General features: G+C 34.7%; 1 protein-coding gene across 1 annotated transcript in view; it reads right to left on the reverse strand.

Moving 5' to 3' along the window:
* LOC150093058 (very long chain fatty acid elongase 7-like) overlaps positions 1 to 19,005 on the reverse strand; it is an 83,709-nt gene that overhangs the window by 49,813 nt on the left and 14,891 nt on the right. The window contains exon 2 of the mRNA XM_090414134.1: positions 9,585 to 9,672. Coding sequence (XP_090270260.1) covers positions 9,585 to 9,672 — 88 coding nt within the window. The remainder of the gene's footprint in view (positions 1 to 9,584; positions 9,673 to 19,005) is intronic.

Genomic DNA, 19,005 nt, shown 5'->3' on the forward strand with positions numbered 1-19,005 from the left:
CTGACGTTGACCAATATTGATCCAGATATCCAGCAACTCTGCAAGGCCGAGAAGCTCATCCATCTCATTAAAAGTAAATAGTAAATAATTATATCATATTATTTATTTGTTTAATAAAAATTAAAACTTTGTTCGATGATGATACACTTTAAATCGTTTGCTTCCAAGTTAATTATGTTTCCATATATATTCAAACATGCTTTTAGATTTATTATGTTATAGATGGCACAGTTTTTCCCAAATGCTGGTAATCCTCACATACGTTTAAAAAAAAGTAACTTAGTGGTCCATAGAATTGTTTTAAGCATTTTACTTGTCCTTGGGCTAAGAAAGGGTGAGAAATGCTGTCCTATATAGCTGTCTAGGCCGGGACAGAGGAATCATTGCAGATGCTCAGTTATAGGTCGTGTGCGATACGCTCGTATTCTGTGCTATTTTGCATTGAGTTTGTTGAAAAGTATGTCTTGAACTTGAAACGTCTTTCCATCTCTGAAGAGTAACCTTACCGTACGTAAATTCTTCAATAACATTGAAGTTAAGTTAAAGTTAAAATTTTAAGTTAAATTTGTAAAAGATTTTATTTTGTTTTTGGATTTTGTGATTCAAATTATGACTGAAAAACGTACGCAGAGTATTTTATTGAACTATTTCAAAAAAAACCCCCAAAAAACCAAAAAAGGATGATTCAAATATTAGTAGCAATGTTGGCGCTATTAATATTCAATAGTCGTAGGTCTGACAAAACCATCGAATTATCCAGAAGAAAGTACTTCCTTAGCACTTTCTTCTGGATAATTAATTAATTAACTTTAATTCTGACGATAATTTAGATATTTTGAAAACGTTGTGGAAATCAGAACCATATTTTAATTTTTCTGCAACCTGTGCCGCAATTCACAACCGAAGTTTTCAATACCAATACGCATGGTTTGAAAAATTTACATGGCTTTTGTACTCTCCAGTTGAAAATAGTGCGCACTGTAAATATTGTGTTGTTTTTGAACCTGCTAATGTTGGAAAATCTAAATCTGAAGTAACTGGGCAGCTGGTTACGCAAGGTTATAATAATTGGAAGAAAGCCATTGAAAAATTTAATAATCATCAAAAAACAAAATATCATATAACATCATGACCATGGAAAATGTATTCCAATCAATCAATGATGTAGATAGTGTATACAAGCTGCAGTTAATCGGAAACGATTGGAGCCGATTATATTTATGGATAAAATTCTCCATAATTTTATGTAGTCGGCAAAATATACCCTTGAGATGACATTGTGATTATGGAGAATTTTCATTTGAACAGGAGCCAATCGCCAATGAAGGCAATTTTCGAGGTTTGTTAACGAGAATCGATGCAGGCGATAAAAACTTGGCTGAACATTTTAAACATTCTGCCAAAAACGCTACCTACATTACCTGGAACATACAAAATCAAATTATAAATGCATGTAATGAAATCATTTTGAACCGTTTGGTCGAAAAAATTAATTCGGCGAAATGTTTTTCAATTCTTGCCGATGAAACTTGTGACATTTCTACCACTGAACATCTTTCCTTGTGTGCCAGATATATAGACGAAGAAAATGGCAACAAAGTTTGCGAACAATTTTTACAATTTGTTCCTGTAAAAGCAATACAGGAAAAAACTTATCCTACAAAATATTAGAAAGCTTAAATAATTATGGCATTGATTTGTCATATTTACGTGGGCAAGGTTACGACGGTGCGGCATCAATGAGCGGAACGTTTAACAGTGTCCAATCGCACATATCAGTTAGATATCCACAAGCTTTATATGTTCATTGTGCATCACATAGTTTGAATTTGGCAATTGGAAATGCTGTATCTGTGAGTGAAATAAGAAATTGAATTGAAAAGGTACACAATTTCTTCAATACTCCTAAGGGACAGGAAGTCCTTGTTGACAACATTGATAAATATACACCGGATACTAAGAGACAGAAACTACGCCAAGTTTGCCCGACTAGGTGGGTGGAACGCCATGAAGCCATCATGACCATGGTGGAATTATATGATGGAGGGATTCATAGTCTTCAAACAATTATTTCTTGGGAAGACAGAGACTCGTCCTCTAACGCATAACTTTTGAATAATTCATTGTGTGAATTTGGTTTTATTCTTTATTTAGCTTACCAAAAATATTTGCGTGCACCTTACCATTACCTAAAATAATGCAAAAATCTGACAGTGACCTCTTAATTGTCCTAAATTTTGTTGATGACGTTGTGGCTCAATTAAATATCATTCATGAAACACCAGAGTCTCCATTTAAAGATATTTACGATGAAGTATGTATAAAAGCCAATAATTTTAATATTGACATTAAAAAGCCAAGGACTACATCAAAACAAACATTAAAGTCCACTGTAGAAGAGTATTTCAGGAGAACTATTTCGTTCCATTTGTTGATCAAATATTGACTCAACTTCAGGAACGTTTCACTAGGCACCGCAACATTTCGATTTTTTTTTCTCTTCTGCCAAATGGAAAAGATGCTCCGAATTCAAGTTGTGGTATAAAAAATTTGAAAAACCGTTTGCGATAGATCCATGCAAAAATGCCGTTGATGCAGTTTCAAAGTGTGACAAAATGATATATCCTACCATCTAGAACTAATTAAAAATATTTGCAATGCTTCCGGTAACAACATGCGTCAGTGAAAGGTCATTTTCTAACTCACGCCTTTTAAACACCTATTTAGGATCTACCATGACACAATCACGATTGAACGGACTGGCTTTGCTATATATATACGCAGAGAGAGAGAGAGAGAGAGATTAATGTAACCACGACTGAAATAATTCAGGAGCTTTGTAAAAAGAAAAGAAAACTGGATTTTATTCTTTAAATAAATTATTATTATTACGGGCGACTCCAGGTAGTCCTTAGACTCATAGAGGGAGGCCCTAAACATCATGTCCACACAACTATACGACATTCGCACAGTATCTATCACACCTTGCCTTGAACTCGCTCACAGTCATAGCACCCACAACAGACTCTGGCAGCTTATTCCACTCATTTACCTAAAAATAAAGAACCCAGCTCTAACACCCCTGCTAACCACACTCTTGCCCAGCTTCCATAGGTGTCCCCTAGTTCTCTCACCACCAGTCCTGATCTCAAAAGTATCCTCTGAATTTATCCTATAGAAACCCTTTAGCAATTTGAACATTTTGAATGTCTCAATCATATCTCCCTTTTCCGCCTATCAACTAATTTCTGCACCCCACAAATCTTCAATCTTCTCTCATATGGTTCATTCCATAGATCTGCTATCATCTTAGTCACTCGCCTCTGGATCCTCTCCACCTCCTCCCCATCAAGAAGGAACCGAGGTGACCAAATCTGGGCACAGTAGTCGAGATGACGTCTTATCAGGGCTCGGTACAGAGGTACAATAACTTGCTTGTCTCTGATTGTCAAGGTATTTTTCAACAACCAAGTGAGTTGATGAGCTGATTTAGCTACTTTTGCAATGTGCCCCCTAAACTTCATCTCCCTATCCACCAACACTCCCAAGTCCCTGGCCTCATCAATCTCTTGGAGTACAGTTCCACCAATGTGGTATAATGCTGCTAATCTTTTCATCCCAAAATGCATAACCTTACATTTTGTCACATTAAATTGACATCCATTCTCCTTAGCCCAGAACTCCAATCTGTCCAAGTCATCCTGCAAGATTTTGACATCTTTTGCATTCACTATCGCCCTACCCAACTTTGCATCATCAGCGAACAAATGAACTGTTCCCCTTGGATCCTTCCCTATATCGTTAATGAACAGATTAAACAGCAGTGGTCCAAGAACAGAACCCTGCGGCACACCACTAGTCACAGACCGCCTTTTGGACTCTACTCCTGAATAAACTACTCTCTGATATCTCTCCATCAACCACCCACCTATCCATCTCACCAACCTTATATCCATTCCCATATGTTGTAGTTTACGGATTAGAATTCCATGTGGTATCCTATCAAACGCCTTTGCCAGGTCCAGCAGTATCACTGCAAATCCATTACCTTTATCCAATTCAGCCATCACCTTGTTATAAAGCTTGAGCAAGTTACTGAGGCATGATCTACCCTTCAAAAAGCCATGCTGTCCCCCATACAGTATCTCATTTTCATCAATCCATTCCTGAATTTTTCCCTTGACTACTTTCTCCAAGACCTTGACAATGACTCCGGATAGGCTGATCGGTCGGTAATTTGCAACCGTAGTCTTGGATCCTCGTTTACGCAGTGAAACTATTTTCTCCACTTTCCACACCTTCGGGACTAAACCACACCCAAGGCTCAGATTAAACAATATGGTCAAGGGCACTGATGATTCCTTAGCCGCTTCACGCAAGACCTGTGCCGGTATACCATCCAATCCCACAGATGTATTCACAAGGTTCTGCAATAGACTATTCACCTCCACTTCATTCATCACAATTCCCGTATAAACTAATGGTTCCTTCATTTTTTCAATGTCACCACCTGGATGATATACTTTTGCAAAGTGCTTGTTCAGTAACTCCATTATATCGACCGATTCAGTGACTTCCTTACCATCGTCATTCCTTAAAATCATTTTGCCGTGTACAGTTTTTTTCTTGCTTGCAGCATATTGAAGGAACTGTTTGGGATTCTCTTTAGCTTGCATAGCTAATTTCCTTTCATAATCCACTTTTGCTTTTTTCCCAAATTATAATCACCTAATGAATTTTATTTAATATAATCATTAAACATATTTTTATCCGTTCAACTCGCCCTCCCCAGGATTAATTCCTGGAAGCGCCACTGTATGTGAATGTGGTTGATTTTGATGTTGTCTACCTCCCCTCAAAGTTTGTACGTGGAATTTTGAACCGTCCTATATATATATATATATATATATATATATATATATATATATATATATATATATATATATATATATATATATATATATATATATATATATATATATATATATATATATATATATGTGTGTGTGTGTGCGTGCGTGTGTGTGTGTGTGTGTGTGTGTGTGTGTGTGTGTGACAGAATGATCATTGACTCGGTTAACATACATAGTTTTATGAAGAATTGAATGACTAGAACCGAGATTTAAGTAAAAAAGTTTTAATATAAACACACTACCAGTTTCGGCCTGTAACAGCCTTCTTCAGGTGATATTATAAAAGAAAAAACACTAAAGAGAATAATTTCAACCTTGGAACATAGAGCCCGTTCTCTTCTTGATGACCCAAATGAACTGCATACAGAAATAAACCACCTGAAAACTTCTTTCGAAGTTAATGGATATTCCAAGAAAATCATTGACAAATTCCTTCTTAATCCTCCTAGACATCACTCAGAAGAAACAAATAGATTCAAAGGCAATATATCTATTCTTTACATAAGTACTGTTTCACATAAATTAGCAAAAGTTCTAAGAAAATACAATATCAGAACCTTATTCACTCCACTTCCAACGATCCATTCCTTAATTAGCCACCCAAAACCTTGTCATCATCAACTCAAATACCCTGGTGTATATAAAATATTGTGTGATTGCGATATTCCTTATTTTGGGCAGACAGACAAATCTGTCGAAATGCGTATGGAAGAACACATGAGGGACATTACTTACAAGAGACAGCGAGCGAGTGCATTATCAAGTCATATGCTTTTCTCGGCTAATCCTAATGATGAAAACCAAGTTACAAAGTCTGCTGGGGAAAATCTACTATTATGTAGGGAAAAATTGCTGGGAAAAATTCTGGGAAAATGCTGGGAAAAATTGCTGGGAAAAATTCTGGGAAAATGCTGGGAAAAATGCTGGGAAAAATTGTGGAATCTAGAGAAATCATCTTCAATCCTGTTCATCTAAATAACAACTTAAGCTACAACCTTCCAGATAGTCATTTAGCTGTAATCATGTACTGGCGTTCACGTGATGCAGCAAGCACGCACTCTCCCAACAATGCAACAAACGAAAGAACAGCTTCAAATACAACTACAACGTTTTCATGCTAATTGTGTATAAAGACTGTCTGTGTTGTTCATAGTCTTTTAACCCTCAATGTTTAGTGTTTTTTTCTTCTTTTATAATGTCACCTGAAGAAGGCTGTTACATGCCGAAACTAGTAGTGTTTTTATATTAAAACCTTTTTACTTAAATCTCGGTTCTAGTCATTTAATTCTTCATAAAACTATATATATAATCACTTAGACTTTATTATTCTTACATAATAATTACAATATATAATGTTTATAATAGTAATCATACTTTTGCATACATACATACACACACACACACACACACACACACACACACACACACATAATAATACTGATATTTTAATCAATCGAACTTTATTATTCATGCATAATATTTACAATGTACACATGCACACAATTGTGCGTTTACGCGTACATAATAATTTTTAAATATTTTTTTCAATAACAATATCATAGTTTATTATTATACAGCATATTAATATATACATAATTAGAAACATTTTTATTACTGCAAAAAATCATAATGAAATGATTACGTCATCTTAGTTTAGCAGAAGTAGTGAATAGATGGTACTGAGCTGTTGATTTAAAGTTTTTATGTCAGTATTCACACTTTTCATTAAAGTTTATTACTGTGATTATCGTTTAATTTTTTGTTGTTTTAAGGTATTTTATAAAGACGTTAATTTATTCCAGTAGACATTAAGAACTTTGTCACAATAATGAAGATTATTTGCAAGCTATTACAAAATCCACCTGTTTTACATTCTTCAAGGACATCCACGGAAAAATAAGCATAGTAAATGGACCAGACGCCTTTATTTGCTTTATCGTCTTTTCTAAGAAAGAAAAGATACAAACAATAAAAAAGAGCAAACATGTCAACCAGAAGACGAAGAAGAACCGGACTGATAAATGGGATGTGGACGTATAGTTATTCCAAGAAGAACTCAAGGTCATCAGAAAACAGTGCTTTCAATGTTGGAAGTAGGTACTTGGACGATTCAAGAAATAAAAAAAAACTTACGTGTCTGGCATCGATGCAGGAATAACAAAAGTATAATTGATTTGAATATGACGAAGGCAATCAGCCACACGAAATATGATTGGTCTGTTATTGAAAAAAAAAAAAAAAAAACCAGATCCACACCTGTATTAGTAATTCTTGGAAATAGCAATTTCTACAAATTACTTATGAATGCGTTGACAGCAAAGGAGTAAATAGAATTGATAGGAAAAGCAGCAAAAGAAACAAATCTCATGTCAACAGTCACGTTATAGGAGGGAGGGGGAAGTTTGGATTTGTATGTACGTTGGAAAACATTAAATTAGATCTTTATCCCAGTTAGTAGAACACACACACACACACACACATACACACACACAACAGTTTAAACACATAAACTGTCGACAACAGTTTAAGTTAGACAAGAACATTGCCATCTTAGTATGAACATTTAAAGATATAGATATCGTTTTGACTGATCTTCAACCATGTTTGAAAAGGTTTTGCGAACAAACATTCAGTATAGCGAAGAAATTAGTGGAAAACAAAAAAAAAAATCAGGGCTTTAGTGCAACGCTTCCCAAACTGGGGGCCGTTAGTTTTGTTGAGGGGGCCGTGAAATAATGAAAATAAATTTAAATTCTTTTAAGACTAAGTGTCCCATATCAAATGTGTATGTAAGATGCTAAAAATGTAATGTTTGCATTTGATTTTTGCAATATTCGTTGTGTATGTTTTGTATTGAATATAAATACAATAAATATTATAATAATATATGTCTGTAATACCGTTTTTTTTTTCTGATGGGGCCGTGAAATATTTTAATTTTTCCAAGGGGGGGCCCTTTACATCCAAAAGTTTGGGAAGCATTGTGGCCTAGTGGAACAAGTCTCAAAAAAGTTCGAGTATTCACTCGGATGACTAATATCAAAGAACTTCTTACTTCAATATTTAAGATACACTAGAAGAAAGAAATTAAAATTATCGTAAATGTAAATACGCTCATCAATTCAAAATTAATAACGTGAAAACAGAATGTTTTTTTTTTTAATTCTCTAATCTTTCGACTGCGTCTAATACTTTTTTTATCTGGTATGCTAAAAAAGCTTACAGACTGCAGGTATTATAATAAACAAACTTATTTCTGATGACCACGAATCAACAGACAAAGAATAACAACAGGCTTACACATTTCAAATATCGAAAGTCAAAGCCTCCTCAGATAAGTGGGCTTCAACATTTTGCATTATGGCCAGACATAATTAACAAAGCTCCTACTCCTACAGGGTTCGCACGAATCCGTGAACGCCTTCGACGTGTCACGTAATAATAATAATAATAATAATAATAATAATAATAATGCATTTTTGTGTATTTGTTTATTCAAGAAACGCAAATACACGAAAAAGTTCTTTATTTTTGCTATACATTTATTAATATATCATTACATAAACTTATCACTGTAAACATGCTTATAGAAGATATTCCTGGTGCCAGCACATGAATCTCTGAAGCCATAGCAACTTTCCAGTTATACCGCAAGGTCTTCCCAATAATCTCATATTTTACTTAGAAAAAACCTCAGTTCAGTTAAGCGTTTGGGTCTGTACTTATTGCAAATCTAACTTCTAAATCTACTTGAATAGAACGCAAATTGTCCATTAAATGCTAACTGGAATACTAAACTACCTTCTCCAGTCTCCCAGATCTTTTCTTCTTAAGCGGTTCTACTCCCAAATGCACTGCAGAGGTCGCCTCTCCTTTTGTTGACTCAGACCATAATCTTGCGCAAGATCTTACTTCCAGAGAATGACCTTCCTTCATCCTATTTCAATCTCCTTGGGCACTACAAAACAGGCACGTGTGATGACCTTCAAGTCTTTTACTGTGTTTTAACGATCAGACCAGCTCACTCGCCTTCGATTAAATAGCTATTTTTAATTGTTGTTGTTGTTTTCTCTATGAGAAAGGGGTCCAACAAACTCAATGTAGCTAATCGAAAGCACTTCGTGAGGAAGGCTGCTATAAATCACCTTGAGGGGTTCGAAAACTGGGTTTTTCGTAATCAAGATTAAGAAAAACCCAGTTTTGCATAATCAGAAAACAACTGAATGCAATAGTACTATCTTAACCCTCTATACACTTCCTTGGAATCCTGCCAGAGCTGAGAATTAGATTGTCAATTCTCTAAGTTGTTATGACAGAAGCAATGCCAGTTCTCTTGCACATTCACGTAGTATACGAGCTGATATACTATCCAGTTGCATATGAAACGTAAAATTGTTAAATATATTAATGACACAGTAATATAATTAAAATCAAGCTTATACACGTATAAAATACAAACAATAATAATTTGTTTATTTCGTATGGGGTACCCCCTTTCCTTCCCGTCCATTAAGGGTGGTTGAGCCCTCCTAATGAGGGATTAAGTATGTATTTTATGACTGTAGATCCGTGTGTGCTCAGGGAACTGGTTTGCCTGTTCTAAGGAACGAAAAATCCGAGTTTTCGGGTGAAAAATATCCCTCTACCCCCGTATGAGACCGACTAACTCACCTTTAGTCGAAAGAGGATTCCTTACTTTATGGATGGGAATCGAACCCTGGTCTTTTTGACCGTATATATCGACTGAGGTACGGAGGCTCTACAATAATAATGTAAGAAATAAAAATGTTAACATAAGTTTATGTAAATATATAAATAATAAATGCATTATATACAATGGATAATATTGGGAATAAAATCTAATTTAGCAAGGTTATCATTGACTGAAAATCACGGAAATTGCTATTTATTAATCTTGATTTCAGTTCTTAGTTGTTTAAGAGGCCTCATTTAACTCCTCATTATATTATAATAAAATGAAAAGTTATTTATTTTTATTTTTATTTAATTATTTGAATTGATTTATTTTTTATTTTATTTATTATATTTCATTTATTTGGTAAAAACATGGAAAAACATGGTTAATACACTTTTTAATCTGTATATTTGTATACTTTTTCAATAAACTCTTAAAAATGAAAACAAAAAAAAAATCGAAAAAAAAAAACCTCATTCGTATTTATTATGCCATAAAATATTTATTTATTAGAAGTTGGTAGTTTACTCTGGAGAATTTTATGAGAGATTATCTCTAATGACACCAGATGGCGCCACACTTTAGATTAGTAATGTCATCATTCTTCTTTATCTACAGGTAAATTCTGAACTTATGTGTTGTGAAAAGTGGCTACTTCTATCTTCGAAATTAACAATACTTACATTTTAGACAAATTCATTCCACTTACTTGTATTATAAATATTATATTTAATTAAAGGAATAATTAATAATTCCTTAATTCCCAGAAATAATTATCGTAAAGACGCTTATTTATTTATATTAAAAATAGTTAGATTCACATAAAAATGTCAGGAAAAGTAAAGGAATAAAAAACTAAATAGAAGTAATTATTTCAATTGTATGTTATTATTTCAAAGTATTCTTCAAACTATCTTACATACCAATATTATAATATCAGAAGATGCCGATAATACTGTGATAATACTATACTGTGCGCTAGTTACTTCAAGAAAAGCAAAATGTTATGAACGGGAGATTTTAATATAAGAAATATGAACTAAGAAAATGAATTAAAACTACTAATAATGCAACCGTAGTAATTGTTAAAGCGGATTCGTTATAGTTATCTATAATAATACAGGCGAGAATTTACTAGATGAGATAGGATCTTGGATTTAATAATAACATTAAAGGATGAGTGTCAATATTAATTACTTCGAATCCCTTTGTGAACGCAATCCTCTAACCTTGTAAAGGGAATTAAGAGAAAGGGATGAAGCGATAATTACAAATCATCAGATTATACAAAATATTGTATTTCAAATACTAACTTTGTTAACACTCATTAATAAATGCTAATTGCGAATAATTTTTTAATGGAAGATATATTAATGCAGAATGGATACTACTGAGGAATCTTGAGACACTAATAGTTAAATATAACATCAAGAGTAAATTTTTAATAAACATGAAGTTAGTTGGATAGATAATCAAGTTCTTAAAGAAATAATGTATAAGTTAAATCTGTGGAAACAGTTCGATAACCGAAGTATTAGGTGATAGATATAAGCAGCGATTAGCCTAAGGTAAACTAGTAATTAAAGATTATATAGAAAAAAATCGAATTTCAGCTAGTTAGGAATGAGATTATTAATCCAAAAAACCTTTTAGAGATATGTAAGAGACCTGGTTGATCCAATGGATAGCGTACCCAATAGGCAATGGGTTCAAATCCTGCCTTGGCATGCATGTTTTGGGTTGTCTTGAGGTGGGAGATGAAATTCATTGCCCGATGTAAGACCCCCGCCTGCTTATAGGAAGCAGTGGTCTTACACCGGGACAATGAATACCACTGTCTGCTTATTGGAGGCATGAACTGGTTTGAACAACTTCTGTTTTCAGTCTCCAAAGCAAGGTTTCCAGATTATATACACAATTTTAAAATAATAAGAAGAAGAATGACTTAAACCCATCCACGGTGTGATGCATAATACGTTTACAACCTTATAAAAGAGGGGGTAATGATATCAGAAACGAATTGAGTATAATAGTTTATGTGGAACGGTTTTGAATGATTCAGCTGCGATTAATAGATGAATTTAATAAGGATTTTGCATATGTGGATATGAATAATGGTCAGTTAGGACGAGAATTACAAAATGGCGAAATGCAGGAAGAGGAAACAACTGATATACTAAATCACTTGGCAGTCGATAAGTTCCAAATAGCGATGATATCTTTCCCTTGATTGTAAACAGATATATGTCAGGGTTAATTGAAACAACTTGTCATCATCGTCAATGAGTCTCTGAGATGGGAATAGTATCTTATAACTGAAAGTTTTAATATTATTCCAAATCATAAGTATTGTTAAAGACACGGCAAAAAATTATGGATATCCCTATGGATTTCCCTATTACGACAGTTTGGCTTACGTTTTATGAAAAGATCTTGAGGAAAATAGATCATAGTAACAGTTACAATGTGATTATTTGGATTTTAGCAGTCTTTGATAATGTTCCAAATCAGCGCCTGCTAAGTTAAATGTGTACGATTATATAGTCAGGTGGGCAGAAAACTGGTTCACTGATGGACAAAAAAATTGGTGTTATGAGACGATTCTGCAAAGAAACAAGTTCCTGTAAGTGCTATATCATAGTTCAGTATTAGGATACTTTTTTGTTGAATACATTCATAAATTATATAGGTTCAAATATTAAGTAAAGTTTCTCTCTTTGCTGATGATGCAAAGTTGGGCAGAGCGATCAGTTGCTCGAATGGCCTAAGTTCTTCACAAGATGATCTTAAAACATTATTGAACATTGGTGATGAAAAACTTAGATGAAAAGTAAATGAATACAAAGATTCAGGATTTTAACTGATAGTAAATAATATTGGTATCTAACAAACCTCGGCAGCTGTGGAGAAGGGAAATAAGGCTACCATTATACAAGTGTAACTTACGCCAACATTCGATTATAATTTGACCCGCCGCGCCATCTGTACACTTTTTCAGGGAGCTCAAAATTGTATGTATTTTGAACGCATATTCGGGCTATTAACGCGAATAAGATGCAATGTTTACTCGTAGAAAAGTGTCCTCCTCATGAAGAATTAATCTGAGGAATATATTTGAGGAATTACACTAATATTATTGATATATTGATTCTAACAGAAGTATCCATAACTAATGACGAAGCGACTGTTTTTCAAATTCTAGGCTTCCAACAACATACATCATGCCGCCAAACAAAAAGAGGGGGTGGAATATTAATATTTATCAAACAAACATTAATAGCAAAAGGCTATCAGTTTGAGCATGCTGAAATCCTTTGCCTCGAAATCACTAATACCACCAATAGACAGCACCCCATAATACTCAATGCTATTTACAGGCCACCAAACCTAAACACGATAAAATTCTTGCACGAACTCAATTGCTGGCTTTCAAGCCAAGAAATATGCTCAACCGAACACCTAATGATAATTGGCGATATAAACATAAATATTGCAAACGAAAACCAGAACAACACTGTACAATACCTAAACATGCAATCCATGTATAATCTAATACCAACAATAACATCATGTACTAGAGAAGAAATATTCCGAAATACTATCTGCCTCCTGTCTAGATCATATAAACGTCCGAGCACCACCAAATAGTTACACTGCATCAGTCATAAACTGCAAAGTAGCAGACCATTACTTCACCGCTCTAAACCCTCACACCAAGACAATATCCATGCAATGTCCCACAGAAGAAAATCGACAGAAAACAATAATAGACGAAGAAATAGTCAACTACAAAATAAGAAAAACAGACTGGGAACATCTGGCATCACATTCAGCAGATATCTTATACGACAACATTAAACTCACACTTTAAAAACTGAATTTAAGATAACAAGGAATCGTCTTACAACACAAATCAGAAATGCAAAAAGAAGCTACTACAGAGACAAAATAACCTCTGCACAAAACAGCATGAAACAAACCTGGCATCTGATCAATGAGATGCTAGATTGTGTTCCCAACACCACCGCCTCCGAAACCATAAAACACAGCTTCATGAAAGACGCAAAACCTATCCAACAACTTTAACCAATACTTTGCAGACTCCATCCAAGAACTGCACAGAAATATTCCCCAATCACAAAACGTGATCCTCCACTTGGACCACAATCAAAACAGACATTATTTTTCTCAACCATAAAAGAAGCAGAACTTCTCTCAGCAATACATCTAATCAAACCAAACAAAGGCCTAGGAATTGATGGTATCAGACCTAAAGATATAAAGCAACATGCAACTAGTTTAAGTCCTATCCTACTAAAACTAATAAATAAAATATTTAAAACAGGACAAATACCAAGTATGCTAAAGACCGCCATAATCACACCCATATACAAACATGGAAAAAGAAATTTAATCAGCAATTACAGACCCATAGCAACATTATCAATTATCAATCAAATTATGGAGCGGATCATAGTGAAGAAACTCGCAGCATACACTGAGATCTTTCATATTATCCCCAAAACACAATATGGTTTTCAGAAAAATAAGGAACAACAATCTCTCTTGGAAGACTTCGCAGACGTAATTAATACCGCCTTAGACAAAAAAACAAAATTGCCATGGTAGTCTTTATTGATCTAACTAAAGCGTTCGATACACTTACACATCAAACCTTGTTAGAAAAGCTGAGGCATGTTGGAATAGACGGGCCTCTTCACAGGTGGTTTACAAACTACCTCCAAAACAGAAAGCATATCACACGTATCGGATCAGACCGAAGCAGAGAGCTACTAGTAACCTGTGGAGTACCACAGGGAGCTGTACTCTCCCCAACTCTATTCAACATTTACACTCACGATATTAATCAGTTACCACTCAAAGGTAAGATATTCCAGTACGCAGACGATACAGCAATAATATCCATCCATAATAACGCAAGCATTGCCCAAACAAATATGCAACATGACATAAATCTGATCATAGACTATCTCACGAAAATCTCCATACACCTAAACTAAGAAAAGACAAAATTAATGATATTCAGAAATCAACTGACTCGACCAGTTGATAACAAATATATAACCATCCAACATCCACTTTCCAACATAAAAAACACACAGAACAGCAAAATCACTACAATCACTCAGGCTGAAACAATACGATACCTTGGAGTTTACTTCGATGCAGATATGAACTGGAATAGCCACATAAACCATCTACACAACAAACTCCGAACAATAAGTGGCAAACTCTACAGGTTAAAAGACATAGTTCCCATACGCCTAAAAACACTAATTTACAAAGCACTATGCCAAAATATATTAAGATATGCCATAACAACGTATGCTTTCTGTGCACCCTACAAATTAAATAGATTAATGTCGCTACAGTACAAAATGATAAAACTGATCTTTTGGGAACAAAGAGAAAATAACGACCTTATAAACATTGCAACGGCAGAACACAAAATACTTACAGCAAAACATTTATGCCACTATGCAGCTTTGCTAAAACATTATTTCGATGCCAACTACAGGACAGTCAGAAATACATACCGTATAACAAGACCTCAGACTACTATTTATATCACATATAAATATAATAATCACTACGGAAAGGCCACGCGAAACTTCTACATCCCAGACATGATAAACAAATCACCTTTTGAATACAGAAACCTTACAAACTACAATAGCCTGAAAAGAGCTCTAAGGACATACTACGAACAAGAAACACGCACCCAAAATACCATACAAACTTAATGAAACACAATATATTCGTAAGACTATTACACTTTTTTATAAAATCTTTATCAAGTAGCTTTATTTTTATCCTCCTACATGTTTCGCCAATCAGCCTGGACATCACATCTCTGTTTACTAACATTCCAGTGGTTGAAGTCATCAACATCTTAGACAAATTGTTCCCAAGAAACATCACTACTTTGTTCAATCACTGTTTAACTTCTAACTGTTTCATTTGGCAAGAAACGATCTACAAACAACTCACTGGATTACCTATGGGTAGCCCCCTCTCACCTCCTTGTGCTGACTTATTCATGGAAGATCTAGAGAAAAAAATCTGAACCCAGATCTTTCCAAAACCGAAAATTTGGTACAGATATGTAGATGACATCTTTATCATTTGGGATCATACAAAAGATGAACTAATGAATTACCTCAACCAAATCAATAGTTTCCACAATACCATCAAATTCACATTAGAAATGGAAAAAGATAAAAAAACTGCCATTCCTTGACGTTTTAATAAAGAAACAATCCAATAATAGTATCAACCTATCTGTATACAGAAAACCTACAAATACTGGACGTTACCTCCATTTCAACTCAGCTCATCACATAGCTCAGAAACTTAGCATTATCCATAGTCTCAAGAAAAGAGCTATACAGTATACGATAGACAAGGATGACCTACTAACGGAATTAACCACAATATCCAGAGAACTTTCTTTAAATGGTTACCCAAAAAGACTCTATAACAAGATTCTATTTACTGATATACCACATCGACAACGTGATGACGTCCAATACATCAGTACAATTACGATTCCTTTTGTCAGCAACATTTCCAAAAAATTAGCTAACCTTTTAAAACCACATAAGATCAGAGTGGCATTCAAACCAATCAACACTATTCGGAAATTTTTAAGATCACCGAAAGATCCTCACCCATTCTACAAGTACTCTGGAGTATATAATATACCTTGCTCATGTGGTATTAGTTACATAGGTCAGACCTCTAGAAGCTTCGAAACGAGAAAGAAAGAACACATAGGAGATGTCAGAAATAACAGACAAGACATTTCAGGCCTTTCATGCCACTTTGCCTCTACTAACCATCACATTGAGTGGGATAAGAGCCTTATGCCATACATAGAAGATAACTACCATTCAAGAACCTTTAAAGAAGCAGCTACAGTCGTCCGTAAAACTGAAAACCTAAGCAAGAATCAAGGTCTAATTTTACCAGAAATTTGGAAAACTTTTATCAGATCATTAAACATCAAAGAAATGAACTTTCACAACAATTACGTCATGAGTCATTACAAATAAATCACGTTAACGAGACACGCACATTGTCACGCACAATACCAATTTTTTGTATGATATAGAACAATCGATTATAACCTAGTCTGTAACCTTCATTTTAGCTTACTGATTTGTATTCCCTGAGGATGCCAATAGAAACAGATTGGCAAAACATGTAGGAGGATAAAAATAAAGCTACTTGATAAAGATTTTATAAAAAAATGTAATAGTCTTATGAATAATTGTCAAGAAAAAATTCAACACAATATATTCGTGTTCAGGCTTCCAGTTCAGCGACGCATCAATACATTCCAAGTTATTGTGTGTGTGCGTGCGCGCGCACACGAATTTCTCAAGCATAGATTTCGTAGCTTCCCAACACAGCAAAAAAAAAAAAAAACAACAATAAATAATAACCAACTGATGTAATCCTCAGATAAGTTTACATATAAGCTTCGAGGATGAAAGCAGAGAAATTAGTTCTCATCTAAGATGTATCATATGTAATCAAATGCAGTAATGTACGTATCACATGTAAACCAATGTATATAATGTAAGTATCATATGTAAACAAATGTAAGTAATGTATCATATGTAATGAAATGTATGTAATGTATGTAATAACTGTAACGATGTGATTTGTCCATTGATATTGTATACATAAAGTGTAAAATTGCAAAAAACAGCTGTAATAATCATCATTTTGAATATTATAATAATATACGTTGTAAACAATTATTGTTATTATTATTATTTAAAAAAACTTTATGTACGAGAAAGTATTTGTTATGCATAATTGTGTTCCTATAATTTATCTGAGAAATAATAAAAATGTTAAAAATGTTAAAATTATTCGTGACACCTCCAATGAGTCTGAAGACTCATCGCGGGAGCACACCCACTGTACAACTGTCTCCACCACTACACAGAACCTCTGCTACCAACCATTCCATCAACGCCATCCACCGCCCACCACCACCACCACCACAACTAGTATTTTTTGGCTGTAAATTGGGTGTGTTCTGAAGGGCCGATTTGTCTGTATGCGGGATGAAAAACCCTACTGTCTCTGTATGAGATCGGCTAACTCACCTTGAGGACATGGTCGGTATAATAACTGGAGTTTCCAGGAAATAGGTGAATAAATAAACAAGACATTAATGTACTTATGTGTCAAAGCTCGACTAAATCGGGAACCCAATTAAAATTGAAATAAGCTTCTCTGCAGTAGTGGTGTAGAATCGAAAGATTTTACATATCTAACATGCATACAGAGAACAGCAATGGAGCCAGTAGGGATCCCTGCGATACTCCGGCCAAGATATGGCGCAGAGATGAGGTGGTGCCATTGATTTTGACTTGCATGGTTCTGTTTTTTAGGTATGATCTAACTAGGTGTACCGTTTTCATTGAGATGCCAACTGCGATGAGTTTATGTAGCAAACCGAAGTGCCAGATTTTGTCAAATGCTTTGGATAGATCGAGAAAAACAGATCCATTGACGCCAGTTGTAGCTGGTAGTAATATATTCCACAATTCTGTGGATCTGCTGGGTAGTACTATGGCATTGTCGTAAACCGAACTGTTCTTTAGGAAGGATGTTTAGTTCATTTACTGAGGCTTGAAGTCGTGAAAGGATGACCTTCTCCGCAACCTTACCCAGGATGGAGATGAGACTGATTGGACGATAACTTTGAGGCAGGTGTGGGTCCTTGCCTGGTTGTGTATAGGACTTACATCAGCCAGTTTCCAGGTGGAAGGCAAATAGTGAAGTCTTAAGATTGCATTTATTATTATGGTCAGGTACACTATAGTTTTTCGGGGAAGTAGTTTGATCACCCTATTTCTAATGCCATCTTGCCCTGGAGATTTTTTTATTCTTTAATTTTTTAATAATTTCATATATTTCAGCAGGTGATGTAGGTGCAATATGGTTAGTACTGATATCTGGAAGTTTGAGTGAGTGTCTGATCTGTCTATGAATTTTATACATGTTTTCATATTAAAATTTGCACTGCTCTTCTAAATTTTTTGCTATGACTTCTGCCTTTTCTACGTCTGTGTGAACAAGGCCCTGGTCAGAAAGTATAGAGGGAAGGGATCTGTCTTTGTTTTTGATATTTCTCAGTAGTCCCCAGATGAAGTGATCAGTAGGTGAAATAGTGGCTAACGTTTTTTCCCAAATATGGTCTCTTTGAGTGCATCTGTAACTGTGCTATTTAGTCTATTTAGAGCTGTTTTGTCTTGTAGTGCACGAGTGTTACGAAATCTTTTCCTGGCTCTGTTTTTTTTTTTTTTCTCTGATCAAGTTCATAATGTCTTCGGGCAAACGACCTGGCTTGCG

This window comes from Typopeltis vanoorti, chromosome 24, assembly GCF_054136105.1.
Source record: "Typopeltis vanoorti isolate ZY-2024b chromosome 24, IOZ_Tvanoo_1.0, whole genome shotgun sequence".
Taxonomy (NCBI): Eukaryota; Metazoa; Arthropoda; class Arachnida; order Uropygi; family Thelyphonidae; genus Typopeltis; species Typopeltis vanoorti.